The sequence below is a fragment of the Aquarana catesbeiana genome, linkage group LG01 (genome assembly GCF_042186555.1).
Source record: "Aquarana catesbeiana isolate 2022-GZ linkage group LG01, ASM4218655v1, whole genome shotgun sequence".
NCBI classification, from domain to species: Eukaryota; Metazoa; Chordata; class Amphibia; order Anura; family Ranidae; genus Aquarana; species Aquarana catesbeiana.
In genome coordinates this window covers 473,728,303-473,748,262 of record NC_133324.1, presented here as the reverse complement: position 1 = coordinate 473,748,262, position 19,960 = coordinate 473,728,303, and the positions used below count along the sequence as shown (strand labels likewise).

General features: G+C 39.7%; 1 protein-coding gene across 2 annotated transcripts in view; it reads left to right on the top strand.

The window, feature by feature from the left end:
• The window catches only part of CORO2A (coronin 2A), a 215,368-nt gene extending 195,963 nt beyond the window's left edge, over positions 1–19,405 (top strand). For both annotated transcript variants that reach the window (XM_073591256.1, XM_073591254.1), the window contains exons 11-12: positions 7,982–8,253; positions 9,270–19,405. In XM_073591256.1, coding sequence (XP_073447357.1) covers positions 7,982–8,253; positions 9,270–9,401 — 404 coding nt within the window. In that variant the 3' untranslated portion in view covers positions 9,402–19,405. The remainder of the gene's footprint in view (positions 1–7,981; positions 8,254–9,269) is intronic.
• The last annotated feature ends 555 nt before the right edge of the window (positions 19,406–19,960 follow it).

Sequence of the window (19,960 nt, the reverse complement as noted above, 5' to 3'; positions counted from 1 at the left end):
TTAGAGCACATCCCTTGGACACACTTAACCCCTGCAGCGCCCCCTCCTGGTTAACCCCTTCACTGCCAGTCACATTTACACAGTAATCAATGCATTTTTAATCGCACTGATTGCTTTATAAATGTGAATGGTCCCAAAATAGCACCAAAAGTGTCCAATGTGTCCGCCATAATGTCGCAGTCATGATAAAAATAACTGATCGCTGCCATTACTAGTAAAAGAAAAATTATTAATAAAAATGCCATAAAAATATCCCCTATTTTGTACTGCCAGCCTCTCTGTTTTATCCTGGCATACCACACTGTTTAAGGGTTTTTAAAAACAAAGTCTCTAAATAGGCCGCCCTGCTACTCCGATCCAGGACTACAGAAGGAGAGGCTGAGCAGCCAGCAAGGCGGTCACATGACCCTCCTGGCTGACATCAGAGGGCGATCTTGGTCCCTTTCACTGTAGCCCTGGATTGGAGTAGCAGAGTGGCCGGTAGTCACCTGACCAGCCTGAATATAGCTGAAAAAAAGTATTTACAGGCCTTGTTTTAAAAAAAAAAACACACTTATACAGTGTGGTATGCCTAGATAAAACAGGGGGGCTGGCAGCGATTTAATCTTTAAAGTAACAAACACTTTAAGCTGGCCATAGATGGTTGGAATCTTGGCCAGTTCAGTAAGGACCAGCTGAGATTTGAACCATCGATGGGCTGGCTGATTGTACCAGGATGTCGGATTTTTGGCATGAAATTATTGACAGCAGCTATAGCCATTATTAATAATCGCTGTGTTCTCCCAGCAGGGATGGCTCCCCGTGCCCTCCTCATAAGTAGAACATAACAGCTCAGCAGGAGGGATTCCCCCATCAACACTGACTCTGTTGAGTCAAACGATTTTCCTTCCTGCAACCCGTGCTTGCGAGAAAGAAAATCGCACCATGTATGGCCTACTTTAGTAATTATTCACAAGTCCTAAATTGGCTCTTTCAATTGTTTTGTAAAAGTTAGTGTATCTAAGCACAGCAAAAAAAAAAGAACTATATTGCACCTCACCAGGTCTTAGATGTGGTGACACGTTAATTTTTTTTTCCCCCAGGAATTTTCCCTTGGTAATCCTGCCAGTAACACTTTTTTTTTCATTGGATGACCATGCTTACTAAGTGTACTGTATCTATGGGGGAGCACAGTTGTCACCTTAGGGCAGGAAGCCTTTAAGCACTACAGAACACCTCCCACTCCTCCAGAAGGTGTCCTGTAGATCTCAGAGGTGGCCTGTTAGGACTGCATGAGATAACGCTGTACAGGAACATGCGGGCTTTACAGGATTTTTGAAAGAATCAACATTATTACAACCTGTAGCATTTCTATGAAAATCCATGATAGTCCATTTTATAAACTGGATTTGTGATTGGAATCGATTTTGTTGCACTAAATTTGGATGGGTATGATTTTTTTTATAGCTAAATTACATTGGTCCAGCTTGGACCAATGAAAATATCCCCGCAAAGCTTTAATTCACTGTAGTAGTCGCTGCTACTACAGTGATAGTGGGAGTCTCCCGTGTACTGTGCCAAGCAGCTGCCCTTCTGCATTTTGACCACAGGGCTTGCTCACTCCAGCACTGCCACCATATAGAGAAAAACTTGTATTTTTTCAGTGAATACAAGGCAATCTTTGATTGGACAAGGTGGAGAAACCCTGCCCTCTTCTTGTCCAATTGGAGAATGCCTCATTGAAAAAAATCAAGGTTTTCTCTGGTGGCAGTGCTGAGTGAGTGACTGCCTGTTATAATTCAGAAGGGCAGATGCTTGGCACTAGACACGGAACACTATGGCTATCAGTGTAGTACAGTGACTTGCAGCTCACAAAGGTCTCGGTCAGGTATGAGATATGCTTATTTACAGTGGCCTAAGCTGGACCAATGTACCTATGCTATAAAAAAAAAGCATATCAAATCTTCAGCTTTAATTTTGAGGAATACTAAAGGTGTAGGCTCCTTTCTCCTGCACTGGCTGCATATAGGACCAGCAAATAAAGGGTTGCATGTTAAAGCTGAATTCCATGCAACAAATATTGTAAATGCATGAGCCACGTGTACTCCTACTTGAATTTTGTATTCCACATCTGTGGAAACAACTACTAAGCTTCCTGTAATAAATACCAATCAGTTCTGCTCTCTCTGTTTGTACAGGGTGATTGGTCTTGTATCTGCCCCCTCCTCTAGTTGTCTGCAGGCAGACTGTAGTGGATGGAGTCTGCTGGGTCCCTCCCACTGCTCTGCTTCCTGCACAGGCTATGTACAGCACAATGATGCAATTGCTATCTGGGCTTGGTGCACACAAAATTGACTTACATTGTTTGTGGCTATTTTTACATGAAAATGTTTGTGCCTGGAGATCGGCTTTTTTTTTATTGTTTAGGAAACTCACACTGTTAAAATCTAACTTCACTTTTGTTGGAAAAAAAAAACAATGCCCTCTGAGTAATCTGTGTACATTGCAAGAATTTTTATATAATGTGTTGCAGATTCTTGCCTTCTAAAAACAAAATCGCTGTTTGTTTCACCATGTCTATTCCAGATTGATACCTGAATGGGAGAGTCTGCGTTCATAATCACCTGTGCAAATCTCAGTGTTCTAATGAGGAGAGCTGCAGTGTCTGTAGGGGTGTACAGAACTCCTCCAGGTTGCCATATTGCATTGCATTTAATTTTTTGCCAATTTTAGAAAATTATCAGCTGCAGAATAACATGGTAATTATAGAAGTATGGCAGTGGTATATGCTATATTTTTTTTTTTTTTTAACAAAAGTGGAGTTTTTTCTTTTTAAGCTTGGCTAAATGGATGCAAATGCTTACATATATTCTATATTGCAGCATTTGTTTCCACTGACAGCAGGGAAGGAAATATATTGCTTCTATACAATGTTACATTAAAATTATTAGTAAAAAATGCCCTGCTATTTGCTGCTCTTTCCTGATTTTATTCTCCGTATAGTATTACAAGATAGGTGTATGTTTAACAAGCACAGTCTATTCTAAAACCGTTCTAGCCATTGTATTGTGAATGGAGAAAGTGCTGTAAGCACAAAGGTCAATGACAGAGTTCAATCACAGACTCATTATACATCACCTTTTATAATTCTCCTTGAGTTGTATATACATAATCTGTTTGCTTTGCTCATATATCAAGCAAAAGTAAAAGGAGAAAATTGCTCTAGAGAGAGAATAAAGACACCATTGTGAGCGTTTCTAAAGGTTAAATAACAGTGCTGATAGGGAAAACTGTAATAGAGGAATAATAGTATTTTTGCCTATAGCAACCAGCCAGGGTTTTATCCTTATTCTTTCAATTTATAAAAGCAAACTATGAATCTGCTTGGTCTAGGCAACACCTGTATAAGAGACCATAAAAAATGCAACCTAAAGAGTCTGCAAGCCTGGATGTCTGAGTAAAGTCCCAACAGTGTAGTAACAAACCTTTGTTTCTCACATCATGACCTTTGTACAATGAAATTACTTGTGGTTTTATAATTTAACCGCTTGCGGACCAGCTGCCGCAGTCATACTGTGGCAGGTTGGCTCCGCTGCGCAAAATCACGTAGCTGTACGTGATCTCGCAAAGTCCAGATTGCAGGCGTGTGCACCGTGAGCTCCGTGAGTCTGACCGCGGGTCCCGCGGATTCGATGTCTGCGGGGACACCCGCGATCATCTCACGGAGAGGAAGAACAGGGAAATGCTGATGTAAACAAGCATTTCCCCATTCTGCCTAGTGACAGCACACTGATCACAGCTCCTTGTAATCGGGATCAGTGTCCTCAGTGCCCTCAGTGTAATCAGTGTCGTGTCACACATATCCCCCCCACAGTTAGAATCACTCCCTAGGACACACTTAACCCCTGCAGAGCCCCTAGTGTTAACCCCTTCACTGCCAGTCACATTTACACAGTAATCAGTGCATTTTTAATCGCACTGATCACTGTATAAATGTGAATGGTCCCAAAATAGCGCCAAAAGTGTCCGAAGTGTCCGCCATAATGTCACAGTCACGATAAAAATCACTGATCGCCTTAGTAAAAAAAAAAAAATATTAATAAAAATGCCATAAAACTATCCCCTATTTTGTAGACGCTATAACTTTTGCGCAAACCAATCAATAAACACTTATTGAGATTTTTTTTTTTACCAAAAATATGTAGAAGAATACGTATTGGCCTAAAGTGAGGAAAAAGGTTTTTTTATACATTTTTGGGGGATATTTATTATAGCAAAAAGTAAAAAATATTGCTTTTTTTTCAAAATTGTTGCTTTTTTTTGTTTATAGCGCAAAAAATAAAAACCGCAGAGGTGATAAAATACCACCAAAAGAAAGCTCTTTTTGTGGGGAAAAAAGGACGTCAGTTTTGTTTGGGAGCCACGTCGCACGACCGCGCAGTTGTCAGTTAAAGCGACGCCGTGCCAAATCGCAAAAAGTGCTCTGGTTAGGAAGGGACCAAATCCTTCCGGGGCTGAAGTGCAGATAGGGAGGCGATCAGTAATGTGTTTCTTCTCCTGCTATTAAACTTCTATTTTTAATTTGGACATAGGACATTTTATTACCACTCAACACTGGCCTCTTGTGACCATTTTAGAACCAGTGTTATCGTTTTTTTAAATTTTCTAAAATTAACTATCTTTTCATGTAATCCATGCTTATAAAAAGGAAAAGAGCAATATAAGTTTGCTAGGCTTAGCAACCAGTTCACTGAAATCTTATTGATTGCCATGAGTTACGGTTTTTGTACTTGTAAAGGCCCATACACACGATCAGACTTTTTAAAAACAAACATGCAAATTACCTGTTTTAAGGCAACATCCGACCGTGTGTACGCTCCATCGGACAAACTTTTTCAGTTTTCATCGGACAAATTTTCCTGCAACAAAAGTCCTACGTCAGCTAGTCCGATCGTGTGTACACAAATACATCAGACTTTAGTCCAAAGTACAAACACGCATGCTCAGAACCAATGCAAAAGATCAGGCAACAATACAGAATTTGTCCAAAGGGTGGCGGTAATGATCTGAAAAACCATGTGATTTGGTGAAAGTTGGCTGAAAAAGTCCTGCCGTGTGTATGCATACCAAGTTCATGGCCAACGCCCTTTGGACAGAAATCCACGGAAAAGTTTGTTTGAAGTCCGATCGTGTGTACGAGGCTTTAAAGTGGAATTTTAGTCAGAAAATGAAGTCCTAATAGATCACTTCAGGTTGGCCCCTTTTCCAGGTATAGCTATGTAAACATAAAAAAATGGGTGCCTATACTGTTTAAAATCCAGTAATGCACTGCCTCACCCTGCTCTGCACATGTTCAGTTGCTCTCTATTCTTGGCACTGTGCCTAACATCAGAGCCATTAGAGGCTGATCGGCTGAAAGCTTTAAGATCTACTGTTGCTGAAGGGGGATGGAAGCAACAGGAATGACAGACTTTGCAGAGGGAACACAGAGCTGTCCAAAATTCCAGTAGAGAGGTGTAAGAAATGTATTGATGATTACAGGAAGCGATCAATTTGAGTTATTTTTCCAAGGGGTATGCTACCAAATATTAAATTGAGAGTGCCAATAATTTTGTCCAGTTCATTTTTGCAGTTCTGTGTGGAATGGGTCAGATTTAGCTTTTTGTTTCTCCACTTTTTTGTGTCATACCAATACATAGGAAATAAACATGACAATGCCTAAACATTTGTAACAGAACAATTTTTTGGGCAAAGTGGTGCATGATCTGACAGAAATGCAGTGGTGCCCATATTTTTGGCCATGACTGTATGTACTAGGCATTAACCTTACAGAGATAACGTCTTAAACCCAAAAGCAAACCTTTATTATGTTGCAGCTTACCAATTCTTAGATGTGATAGTTACAATAGCTTTCTTTTTTAGGCTTTCATTCCTACAGTTTAACCTGATTTAGCCAGTAAGTCTGTTGTTTTTAACAGAATAAGCTCTCCTGCAAATCTAGCAGTTTAGAGTGTTGAGGCAAACTGACAGCAGTGCTTACAATGATCAGTTTTTATTTATTCATGTAAAACCTTTATCCAAAAAAAACTGTTGGGTAGGTGTAGTGTGAGCTGGAGTTTGGCTTCCATTTGTTAGTGTATCTAAATCTGCTAAGCCATCTAAGGGTGACCATACATGGATTGATATTTGGCCCGTTCTACAGGCACCATCTGAATTTCAATACATTTATGAACAAGGTGGTTGTACAGAAGTTGACCCGCCAATCAACTTCTGTACTACCAGCCTGTTGGGATTTTCCCTGGACGATCAGTGCACCCAGCTATAGCGGGCAGCACTGTTCAGTGTATCCTGATGATGGGAAAGACTCTGTCGCCAGAGCACAGCGGGAGTTTTCCCATCCATCGCAAATGTGTGGATGGGGGAATTAGGTTTTTTTTTTTTTTTCTTCAACCCACTGGCTGAAGGAAAAAAAAGACTAATGTATAGCCAACTTAAACACTCCCCACCCTTGAAACTGACAGTGCTGCTGTCCAAAGGTGCCTGTGTTCTCCTTCATCCAGAGTGGGGGCACTCTTCATACAGAAGGTGTGTTACTGGCCAGATCACCAGGTGAAAACAGAGGGGAGAAAAAAAGTCTCAAAAAAATAAAACTTGATGCAGCCACCACATCGAACGATTGGTAAGCTGTAATGTATTACATTGTTGGGTTTAATACCGCTTTCAGCACTGTGAAGCTCTTGTCAGCCTTCCTCTCTAGCTAAGCCAAGACATACAATCAAGGCTGGAATTGTACATTGTCGTATGTATATTTTAATGACAGAAAGTGATATATACCGTATTTATTGCGTATAACACGCGCCGGCATATAACACGCACCCCAAGTTTAGGAGAGAATTTTAAGGAAAAAAAACTTTTAGGAGGGAAGTTTAGGGAAAAAAAACTTACATTAAAATACCCATCAATGCAGCCTTATCGTGTCCATCTGCAGCCTTGTTAGTGTCATTGCAGCCTTTTCAGTGTCAGTGCAGCCTTGCCCCAGTGTCCATTGCAGCCTTGTCAGTGCAGCTTTGCCCCAGTGCAGTCTTGTCAGTGCAGCTTTGCCCCAGTGCAGCCATGTCAGTGCAGCTTTGTCAGTGCAGCTTTGCCCCAGTGGTCAGTGCAGCCTTGCCCCCAGTGTCCATGCTTGGACAGATCGCCGCCGACATACACATAGCATGTAGTTTTAAATATGGCGCCGCGGAGTTCGGAGGGACTCGGCGGAGCTGAACGAACGCCGCCAAGATACACATAGTCGAGTGTACTCGGCTCTTTCCGGCGCTGCTCACAGTCCCGCCCAGTCCCGCCCTATGATGGACATAACACAGGTCCAATGGCGGGACTGGGCGTGGCGCCGGAAAGAGCCGAGAACACTCGACTATGTGTATCTCGGCTCCGCCCAGTCACTGTGATTTCGGCGGAGCTTGTTCTGCCGAGTCCCTCTGAACTCCGCGGCGCCATATTTAAAACTACACGCTATGTGAATGTTGGCGGCGATGGCTGCCGATAGGTCACAATTAGCGGGGATCGGCGTATAACACGCACCCACGATTTTCCCCTGATTTTAAGGGGAAAAAAGTGCGTGTTATACGCCAATAAATACGGTAGTTTGAGACCAAGGGGGAGAATTACCAGTAAGGAAGTGACTGCTATGGGCTTCAGCAAGATGGCAGCCTCCAGCAAGAAGAAACCAGAGCAATTCTGGAGGCAATTTACAGCACACACTAATTTTGGTAGCATAATTATTCAGGTGAAATGTTATGTTTTTTGTTAAAGAACATTAATTTTTAATGAACTATTATGGGTAAAGTTCAACTTTAAGCACACTATTTTATAAGCCACTCAATAACTTATTAGGCACACAGAGCTTTTACTTGACTTATTGTGCTGACTGCTAGTTACATCTAAAACAGAGAATCCTTTTTCGTAAATTGAATTCAGTTCAATGCTGTCATTTTTCGTTTAGGTCCTATTCTGATGTCGTTAAAGCCTGGCGTGAAAATGTCTCAGACAGCTGTACCCAGTGAGGAGCCCAGATTGCCTGCTAAAGAGCCAAAGAAAACATACGAAGAAAAGGCTCCCACAAAGACACTCTGGGAAATAGAATACAAGACAGAGATTATCAGGGAAGACAGAGCAAAGAAGAGGGGCACAGAAAGAAAACTAGAAGCTAGGAACTCCTTTATCTCTAATGGGTTGGACATGTTTGAATGTCCTCCACCTAGGACAGAAAATGAGGTATGGCTTATTTCACCAGTATGGCTGTAGGTACTATGGGAAGTGCTTAGAGAATGTGATATATGGTTTATTTGTCTGTGTAATTTCTATTTAAATGCTGAGATACCTCTTAACACAAATATAAGATGGTAGCAAATATCCAGCCTGCATTGTTTCAGCGTAATATGTATTTTATCTGAAGTGAGTATAATAAATGATGTGTTTAGTGCACCTACCCCTATTGGACCCCCACCAGCATGATTGCCAAGCCTCACACTGGGCAATTTTCTTTCAGCATCATGGTCAATTTAGGGTCCTCCTTGGCATTGCTTTTTTTCATCTGTCACTGGCTGGAAGATATGACTCTCCTGTTCTTCCAACGCTGGCATTTTCACAGTAACTCTGAGGAGGATATCTGCGGCTTTTCACCATATTGTAATATTGCTTTTGTTTGGTGCAGTTACATTTTAGCAGCAGGAAATACTCCGGAATCTTCAGTTAAGCTGGCCATAGACAAATGTCAGCCAGTTCAGCAGGAACCGGCTGAGATTCAAAACCATGTATGGGCAGGTTGAATGTACCCAAGTTAATTGATCAACTTTTGTACAACCAGCCTGCCGGACTTTACATGTGATTATTGCTAGGGGCTGTTATCGCCGCTAGCAGTAATCACTGTGTTCTCCCTCCCGGCGGGAGGGAGAACACATTGGATCAATGGGAGGGATTCCCCTGTCAACACTATCTGTCTGTGTTGATGGGGGAATCAAACGATTTTTGCACCATCTATGGCTGACCTTACTGCACTCAGGCCAGACTTTCTTTTAATTTGCCCCTTTGTCCTGAAGCCTGCATGCTGCAGAGCCCCTGACCCATGCCCATTGTTCCTTGATACAGATTTGCCTATTAGTAGTCTAGCCTTGTGCTCTTTGTCTGTGTATAAAAAGTTTAAGATGGCAGCCTCATTGTATCTAATGTTTTATTCAGTACCAATATTGTGCCCCATCTTCTTAACTGTGTTATTTTCTTTTACTGTGCAGTTATTGCAAATGTTCTACAAACAGCAGGACGAAATCCGTAGATTACGTGAACAAGTGAGCCAAAGAGATATTCAGATTCGACAGCTCGAATTGGAAATCAAAAACGTCCGCAACAGCGCAGCCCCCTACTGACTCTACTCCACTCACAGGCAATAGAATGTAACTTTCAAAAATGCCTCCAGAAAACCATTACTTTTTATTTTTATGTGCAAAGGAAAGAAAAATCACTAACAAACTTAGTAATGCTACATGTGCACAGAATATTTATCATTATTTGTTACCAGTATTTTTATTATAATTAATATTGTTAATTTCAATCCTTGTCAATTCTAGTGGACTGCTTAGCCCATTAAAAAAAAAAATAAGTGGGAAATAAAATGTCAGTGCACAGGTGAATGCCAAGCCTGCCTTTGACAATCCAGTAGAGAAAACAGAGTAATCATTTAGTGATAGCTCGCTGAGGCTGAAAACTGCTAGGTATTGACAAAAACTCTTCATTTGCCTTCTGTGGTTCAAAAATGTTAATTGGAAATCTATTCTTATGACTTTACAGTAAGTACAGGGAGGTTGGACCTTTTGGTAAAAGGCTTCCTGCATCATACCAAACAGTACTTTTCTTCTTTTTTTTTTTTATTCTCTGAGTCACTGATATATATTTGTGTAAAATATATTATTTTATTTATCCGAAAATTGCACTGTATACATAGAGTAATTTGCTAGAGTGTGAGGCCACCTTCAAACCTCAGCAATTTGTTGCTGGGTGTTACCAAACGTGTGTTAACATGGATTCTGATATATGTTAATGTGCATTGCAGTAAGGCAGCTAATTAGATTTGAATGTGCTGCCAACACACCACAATGCAACAAAAATCGTACCTGACCCTTAGCGCAGTGCACAGCAAGTGAGTTGTGGTGTGTTTCAGTGCAGGTGCATTGCTTTCCCCTGTAACGGTACATTACACTGTCAATCAAAATGAATTGTTACCATGCTTTTCTTAAAACATTAATCTGAATGGCTACTGGAGTGAAACTAGAACTGGCAAAGTGGAGTGAATACCAATTAGTGTTCACATGATTAGATTGAAATCAACCAGGTCAACTTCACATTTTTTTCAGTGGTGCAATATACAGCCTTTACAAGTCCAGAAGAGGAAGAGAACTAAGCAGAAACATAAGGGAAATTAGGCAAGAAAGTGAAATTGTAAACTGCTTTCAACTTGTACCTATAGGTAAACTTATAATAAGTCTTACATGTAGATACTGTGAATATCTACTAAATATGCTCTATTTAGTAGATATTTACATCAGCTACCACTGATGACGCCACTTTCGAAAAAACAGTACGCTCTCCATTGAGGCCACATTGAGTGGCCGGAGAGTGTGAACCCGGAAAGGAAGACTGGGCGAAGAAGGAACTACCATAGGTTGGTGACAGCTCAGTGCTGGAGGGCTCCATTTAAAAGGTAAATCTCATAATGTACTAGTATGCATTTAGGGGCATTAAAAAAATGAAAGTTAAAGTGATACTAAAGTCTTGTTTTTTTTTTTTTTTTTTTAAGTAACAAACATGTTAAACTTACCTGCTCCGTGCAGTGGTTTTGCATAGAACAGCCCCGTTCCTCCTCTTCTCAGGTCCCTCTCTGGCACTCCTGGCCCCTCCCTCCTGCCGAATGCCCCCACAGCAAGCAGCTTGCTATGGGGGCATCTGAGCCAAGATGCTGCTCTGTGTGTCCATTCAGACACAGAGCCGTGGCTCTGCCCCGCCCCCTCTCTCTCCTCATAGGCTCGCTAACTTTGATTGACGTTGATAGCAGAGGGAGCCAATGGCACTTGCTGCTTTCTCAGCCAATGAGGAGAGAGAGTCCCGGACAGCCGAGGTTCTTTGTGCACATCGCTGGATCGAGATGGGGCTCACTTTAAGAAATCAGACATTGTTTTATTTGACTTCCCCTTATTTAAAACTTTTAAAAAACAGGTCTTTAGTTAGAGACCCAATGATCTAAGGGTTTGAATTCCACTTAAAGCAGGGATATGCAATTAGCGGACCTCCAGCTGTTGCAAAACTACAAGTCCCATCATGTCTCTGCCTCTGGGTGTCATGCTTGTGGCTGTCAGAGTCTTGCTATGCCTCATGGGACTTGTAGTTCTGCAACAGCTGAAGGTCCGCTAATTGCATATCCCTGACTTAAAGGATAAGTTCACTTTAAAAATAATAAATGCTCATAATAAATGCTTTTGCAGGTAAAAAAAATGTGCTTTGAAAAAATATATATATTTTTTTTTTTTTTTTTTTGAGCCTGTAAAGCATTGCACCAGCAAACAGCAGATCAATGGGGACATGCAGGTCTTCTGCAGATCTGTCAGTATATCTGTGTGTCGTACATCCGATATGGGCAAGCGGATACACTGACAGGAAGAATCAATGAACTACCACAGTGCTCCACAGCGCCATGGTAGTTCATTGAGAACTACAAGCCAAAAGCCTCAAAGGATGTCGGGGCTTGTAGTTCAGTTACACACAGCTGTGTGAATGACGCGCAGAGAAGAGAAGAGAAGCCCCACACGGCCACACTGATTTAAAAAATTGACAGCTGCTACGGAGAACTTCTCCCTGTCCTGCTGTCACAGGAAGGGGTGCGGATCGGGCAGCGGCTACAGCATTAGGAACATGTTACAAAAATGGGTGGAACATGTAACATGTTCCAAAAAGTGAACTTATCCTTTAAATATTAGTGTCATTTCTAGACAAAAGATAAAACTCAGAACTAGACAGAATGAAAAGCTATTTAATCATTTTCTGTTTTTGTATGCACGATTTGGAATAAGCCATTATGTTCCATATATTTTGGGTCTGTTGCTGGAGGTGATAGAAAACAGAAAACATCCGGGCATTAAGCTAGCCATCTCATAAAATGCAGGTCCTTAAAGCAGTAAACTCTTTCCAAATCAGAAGATGTAGGCGGATTTGTAGATTATACCCTTCATGGAGGGTACTGCTGAAGCTAGCAAATGGATTAAAGGAAAGCAGCAACCAGCACACATAGCCTGATCCTATACATAGCTAAATATATGGTGACTGAAATACAGTATATTTGTAAGCATCAACCTGCATACATATCCTTCAGACTATGAGGCCCCTTTCACACTGGGGCGGCGGGTGCTTCGGCGGTAAAGCCGTCAATTTCGCTGTGTTATTCGGCCACTAGCGGGGCGCTTTTACCCCCCGCTAGCGGCCGAGAAAGGCATAGCCGCGCTGCCCATTGATTTCAATGGGTAGGAGCGGTGGAGGAGCGGTGTATAGATGCTGCTAGCAGGACTTTTTTTTAGCGCCCTGCCAGCACACCGCTCCAGTGTGAAAGCCCTCTGGGCTTTTACATTGGAGAGACAGCGGCAGCTCTTTCAGAGCACTTTGCAGACACTATTTTTAGCGCTGTAGTGCCTGCAAAGCGCCCCAGTGTGAAAGGGGTCTATGATTTAAACATACTACATCATTCTATTTTTTGCAAAGCAACAGTTACCTGCATGGTGGTGATTGAAATGTATTCACTACTTTAGCCTCTAGATCTACGATTGAATCAGTTGAAGAATATTTAGAAAATATATTACACTAAGATACTCACTAAGGCATGTACAGAAAGTGCTGTTAAACTGGACCTGTCACTTGCATAACAGAGACCTCTATATCCAATTTTTTTTTTTAGCACCCACTGAAATCACAAAGTTATAAAATAGAAGCATTGTGAATGTTTATTACAGCTAAGAATGCATTCTTGTGTGTATGTGTATGTGTGTGTTTTATTTTCGCAAAACATTATAAGAAAATTCATAGATTTTGTGGGTTACTATTTTAAAGTTTGAAAATACAAAAAGTATGTTAAAAACTTTTGAAAAACATAGCCTGGCTTTTTCGCCATGACAACATGGAAGTTGAAATATGTTTGAATATGAATTTTTTTTTTTTACAGAAAACAAAATATAGAATTTTTAGTTTTTTTGTTTCGTTAGGCTTGGAGGCAAAATAGACCAAGCAAGCCAATTTAGACTTCCATTGGCCTGGATAATATTTAAAGTAATAATAAATTGGTATGACAAAAATGGTACTTCATAATTGATAGCATTTATTTTAGTTGAATATTTCCATAGATAATGACAAAAATATGTATATAATTTGTATTTCTTAAAGAAAAATAGTTCTTTTGCTTATATTTTTAATTGACATTATAAACACCATTTGATCTATGCAAAATAATAGAAAAAAAAACAATATCTGTGTTATTTATTTTTATCTTCCTGTAATGAAATATGTAGTGTCAATAAATAATCTGTGATGGCAATCCAATCTTGCGGTTCCAAAAACAGCATGATCATAATATTTAAAGGGTAACTCCACTTTCGTGGGGGGAAAAAATAGCATTTAAAAAAGAATAATATAGCGTATGCAATTGCGACGCATATCATATTGTAATTGAATTTTATTAAAAATGACTTTTCCTTGTCAATCTGCAGCCGCTGTAATTTTATGTAATATGGTACCTGGAGGTGTTCTATACACAGAAAACTAATTTCCTGCTTGTTTGATTGGCTCACTGATTTTCCCAGATGTCTGCACAAAATACAAGTCAGATTTCTGGCATCCCCTGCAACAAAAATGTCATTTTTGGTAAGATACTCCCAATAGAAAAATCAAGTTTAAAGGGATGCAGACCCCGCCACTTTCCTCATTATAGCTCTACAGCTGTAGCAGCTGGTTAATTATTCTGAAACCACTCCCTTTAGACTCATTGAGCACAGGAACAAACGGGAATTTTTTCAGAATAACAAAAGGTAGGAATCTGCAACAGTTTGATAAAATCCTTGCAATGTACATAGCTTACCCAGAAGGGAATGTTTGTATTTCTCAACAAAAGTGGAGTTACGCTTTAACATATAAAAATCAAAAATTGGTATAGCTTGACCACTTGACCTCCAGAAGATTTACCCCCCTTCATGACTAGACCATTTTTTGCAATACAAGCAATGTTATTTTAACTGACAAGTGCGCAGTCATGCAAAGCTGTACACAAATAAAATTTGTATTTTTTCCCCACAAATAGAGCTTTCTTTTGATGGTATTTGATCACCACTGCGATTTTTTTTTTTTTTTTACCACAACAACAATATTTTTTCAATTCTGCTATAAAATATATCCAATAAAAAAAGAAAAAAAAATCTAATTCTTTTTATAAATTTAGGCCAATATGTATCCTGCTACATGTTTTTGGTAAATGTTTATGGAATTTTTTTTATACTAGTAATGGTGGCGATCAACGACTTATAGCTGGACTGTGATATATGTGGCAGACAATCAGACACTAACTGACACTTTGCAGGGAACTAGTGACACTAATACAGTGATCAGTGCTAAAAACTATACACTGTCACTGTACTAAGGACACTGGCCTGGGAAGGGGTTAAACATCTATAGCGATCAAAGGCGTTCACTGTGTGCCTAGCCAGTGTTTTACTGTACTTACTTTTACTGTACTATGTGTGCTGCTTTTTCTAAGGGAAGAGATGGATTTTATCCCCTGTTTTGCAGTGACACAAAATTCCCCCCCATCGTCAGAATGGAGATCTGCCTTGTTTACATAGGCAGATCTCCATTCTGTGTGTATTACAGATGATCAGCTTCTGCTTTGATCACACGCGCATGCCGCCTGTAGGCGAAAGTACAGAATCATGTATATGTGGGTATATATATATATATATATATATATATATATATATATCTCCTGAACAGGAGGGCCGCCCTATAGCAGTAAATCTGCTATAGGGCGGTCTGGAACTGGTTAAAGTAGATCTAAACACTAACTGAAGGACATTTAGTTTGCTAAAACACTGTGTATTATCAACAATAGTAATGGTATTTTTACTTTGAATGTTCTCATTTAAATGTCATCCTATGTTTCATGTCAGTACTGCTGATCTTCTGCAGCCTCTTTCAGTCACTCTCTGTTGGCTTCATATATTTGCTATGGACTGGCACAGACAAAAGTGGGTCATGCTTGCCCAATGCACGGCTGCTTGTAATATCCACCAGGGAGCTATGACCTGGTGAAAATGAAGGAGCACATTTGTTAGACAATCGTCCTCCCATAACAGAAAGTGCCTAATCAAGGACCTACATGGCAATATCACCAGCTATGCTTTTAGTAAGTTGCAGATTTAAAAATACTGAGAACAACTTTTTACATTAGATTAACATGTATTAGTTGAGTTTTTCTGATTGGATTTAGCTCTATATTAAATGACAGCTTTACTTTTGGGAGACTTTAAGTAAACGCCTCACCCTCTCAGTGCAGGTAACCTGCTAATATACTTAACTTCTTACCTGTTCCATCGATCTTCACTGTGCATTCCTGCAGCGGCACTTTACAAAGAAACCGTGTTGGCCAGGCCCCAATTGGTTCCTAAGGATAAACCATACATGCGTGAGCCTCCAGCTGTCCAGAAGAGTACAGCTCATCCATAGAAATAAATGTGGGCTGTGGAACACATGTACATTAAGTGGAGGACATTTTAGTTGCAAAGATTGCGTGTGGCTAGACGCGCTGTGAAAATAAGGCTCCATTCACACTAGCGCAACGCCAAAATCGCATGATATACATTGCGACTTTGATCTGACTTTACACTCTCTGGATCAAAGTCACATCAAAGTAGTGCAGGCACCGTTTCAACGTTGCTGCGACTTAAACAGCTGCCATTGAAAGAAATAGGCTGATGTCCAAAGTCGCATGACAAGTTGCACAAGTGTGAATGGAGCCTTAGAGCCCATTCACACAGGGATGACTTGTCAGGCGACCTAGTCGCCTGACAAGTCGCCTCCCGTTCTGTACAATGGAACCGTTCTAATTGGAGCGACGCAAGTCGCTCCGACTTAGAAAAAGGTTCCTGTACGACTTTGGGGGCGACTTGGGGCGACTTGCATAGACTTCTATACAGAAGTCGTTTTGCAAGTCGCCGCGGAAGTCGTTTTCAGGTCGCCTCGCTGAGGCGACCTGCAAGTCGTGTTGCCCCTGTGTGAATGGGCTCTTAAGATTGTCCTTTAAAGAAACATGTAACAAAGATACAAACTTAAACAGAAGTTAAAGATATCCTATACTGAGATGATATGTAGTCTGCCCTTAATGTCATTACCTTCTGAAATGTCTGGTTCTCATGCAGATCAAGATCTTTGTTCACCCCAACCTTCTACATGCTTATTTTGGGTTAGTGACCCAAAAATTTATATTGAAGCCACAGACAGCCAGTATTGATGGATAGAGGCCAGTAATGGCAACTTCTATTGGTACATAGCCTGTCTTTAATACATTACATTTTACGTGCTAGAATTAAAATATTAGAGCTGGATTAAAAGCTTGGTAATTAAAACCTTAAACTGAAAAATCCTGCAACTGTTTTGTGTAAAATATATCACACGGACACTTTCAGGCATCCAATGTATATTGTAGGCATATTTCTGCAGCCAGGAGAACCAGCTGCAGTGTACAGTTGCCCACAGTAATGAGTAGCTGTACGAAGAAACACGCTGTGCTTCCATAAACTTGTACACGGGCATTCATCCTGGAATGCCAAAAGGCATGTGAGTTTATGAACAGTAGTGTATACAGTACCTGCACACAGCATACAGCCATTCTTTATTGCATGCCTGAAAGTGTCTGTGTGAATGAGGCTTAAGGGTAACTCTATTGGTTAGTCATTGGTAAACAAACAGGTCCAATTGGCATTCACAATCAAAGCCAGATGATCCCCCAAGGAAAACTCTGCTGGAACCTAGAACCTGGTGGATGTCCAGGGGTCCAGCTTACAACCTTCATACTCCTGCAGGAAACCAGGGGGATGATATGATTGGTCAGAGCTGTGTACCTGCCTGTCACATTACAAGGGATGATGTATTTGTATGCAGTTGGTGTCTATTAGGGTGGACCATCACAGACCATGTGAATGGGAGGGCATCCATATACTGTACCTATTGCAATTTGTATTTGTGTCAGTTACAGGAATACATGGGACCAATGCTGCTACCTTGCCTAGGGCCCTATTCTGCCTTAAAGCTCTCAACCCCAAAAACAAAAATGTATATATCACCAGTCCTTAATTTTCTTTTTTCCAACTTTTTTCTCTGTATTTATACCTGGTATTCATGTGAATAACACACTCCCCATCATTTTGTGGCTATGTTTTTTTTTTCTCTGTTGTATCAATGGAAAGAGCCATGGATGTCACTCAGGCTGGACTTTAAACATGTCTGCTTTTGTTCATCTCCATTACATGGTAGACTTGGTAGACTAGTAGTTTACACATAATGATAAGGTACTTTGTCGTCTTTTATTCTCACAGGGAGTGACAAGGACACCGCATTTCTGCTAAGATCAGCAGATATTTTCTGCACTAGCTGAAAATGCCGGTAGCCTGAAAAGTGAAAACTAATGCAGCCAACCACATCTCCATGCAATTTATAATGTTTTGGGTTTAGATACATTTTACCGTTTTTCTTATTTACAATACAGAGCCTTTTATGCACTGAATTTTAGGAGGTTAATGTCAGTTCAGTTCAGCCTACACTGCCCTATTATGGTTGAGTCCATTTCTGGATTAAGCTTTGATTTCACAAATGTGTATTATTATTGGTTGAACTACATGGACTTGTGTCTTTTTTCAACCTAACTAGTGGGTTGGTGCAAGAAAACTGTGTTCTATATGTGAAATCACTGATTTTAATAAAGCGTGCCGTCTATCCTTTGTTAAACATGCAGTTTGTCTAAAACTACAGATCAGGATTGGCCAATTAAATATTACAATTTAGCAAGCTATAATCAACTCTTTTAATGCATTCATTGACAAAGTGACCCAATCAAACCTTCTTATTAAAAAAGCCAAAAATGTAGGTAAGAAAAAAATGGTAGTAAGTTTATTCATTAACTTTTTTTATGGGATCCATTAAATTAATGGGGGCTTATTCAAGAGAAACTTTAAAAGAAGTATACTGCAGGACTGCAGTAACTCATAGCAACAAGATTATATTTTACTGTAGTCAGACTAGTGAAGGAGAAATTCCGATTAGCAGCAAAAGATGACTGCCCTTATATCTTGCCTTATTGGATACGCTTATATCCAAAGCATTTCCAGCTTATTTAGGGGCATAAAATCTTAAGAGGAAAGTAAATCAATTTTAATGTATCCATTTAAAAAAAAAAAAAAAAAGAAAAAGAAAATCCTTTGGAATTCATCATGCACGTTATAGGCTCAAAATCACTATGCATGGAGCACATAGCAGCAAAAAGGAATTATTTTGTATATCGCAAGCTTTTATATTCAGATAAAATGAAAAGCATTGCTTTACACCTTGCCTTCCTTTGCACTGTATATAGCATAGTAGGCTGAATTTTTGAGTTGCATTCCTAGCGATGCAGTAAGTTCAGCCTAACCCTTATTGATTAGAGCTCAGTAACGGGCCCTGCACTTCTCAATGGCTGTCCCACAAACTGCCATTTAACCCTTCTAATACATTGTACTTTTTTTTTTTCCAAGCATATCACTGTATGATGTGAAGCCCCACTTTAGGGTTAAAGCAAGTTTAACTATAAAAAAAAAGACAGTTTATAATGAAGCATGATATGTTGTCTTTATATCAAGTTAATTATTTTCTTGTAGAATATAATATTTAAATTATTCTTAATCTACCGTGTATTTTGTAAAATTCATCTCTATGGAATAACAATAAAATTTAGTTTCTACATCAAAGTTTAACAACAAAAAAAAATCTAATTCAACAAAAATCCAATAAATACATGCTCAGATGTAATACTTGAAATTTCAAATCTGCCATTGTTTACAATGTAAGCTTTACAAGAACAAACCATTAGCACTTGACTTTTTAGAAATATATACACAGTGTATATATTAATATTACACATAACATTCATTACAGCAAATGTTTATATATTGAACATACCAAAAAGCAAATGTTTATATACTTGTGCGTGCACAGACTTTGTTTTCTTTTATTTTCTAGTTATTACCTGCTTTTTCAAAATTTGTTTGTTAAATTTTGTTTTATTTGTATAAAAAGATATAATAAAATAGATTTTTCTGAATATTGTACTGTTGACTCCTTTATGATTACATCCTCAATTTTGTAAACTTTCACATGAAAAGAGCTACATTTTCTGCTACTTTGGTCCCGAATACCCTATTTTGCTAAAGCTGCCCATACACTAATTGAAATTTGATTGGTTCAGCAGCAATTGGCCAAATCTAGATCAGCGCGTGGCTGCCCCTGCTTGATGGAAAGCAACCATTTGGCGGAACCTGCCTGCACATTGAACATCCATATAGCCTCTTATATTCTACACCGGAAGGCTGTTTGACATTGTGACAACACAGGAGAGCAACTAGGAGACAGGGACAGAGTGTTATTGCCTCAATAAGGACTTCATGGGAAGATCACCAAGTAATATTTCAACTAAGAATGTCCTTAAATTCTAAGGAAAGATAGCACTTACTTTTAATATACTAATCCTCAATATAATACATACATGCACAATTAATCCTATATATCAATCAAAATAAGTTCACATGAAAAGAGTGCTCAATGATATTACAAAAATACAATGCACACGTGCTGATGAGTAAAAATGTGTGTCTTCCAG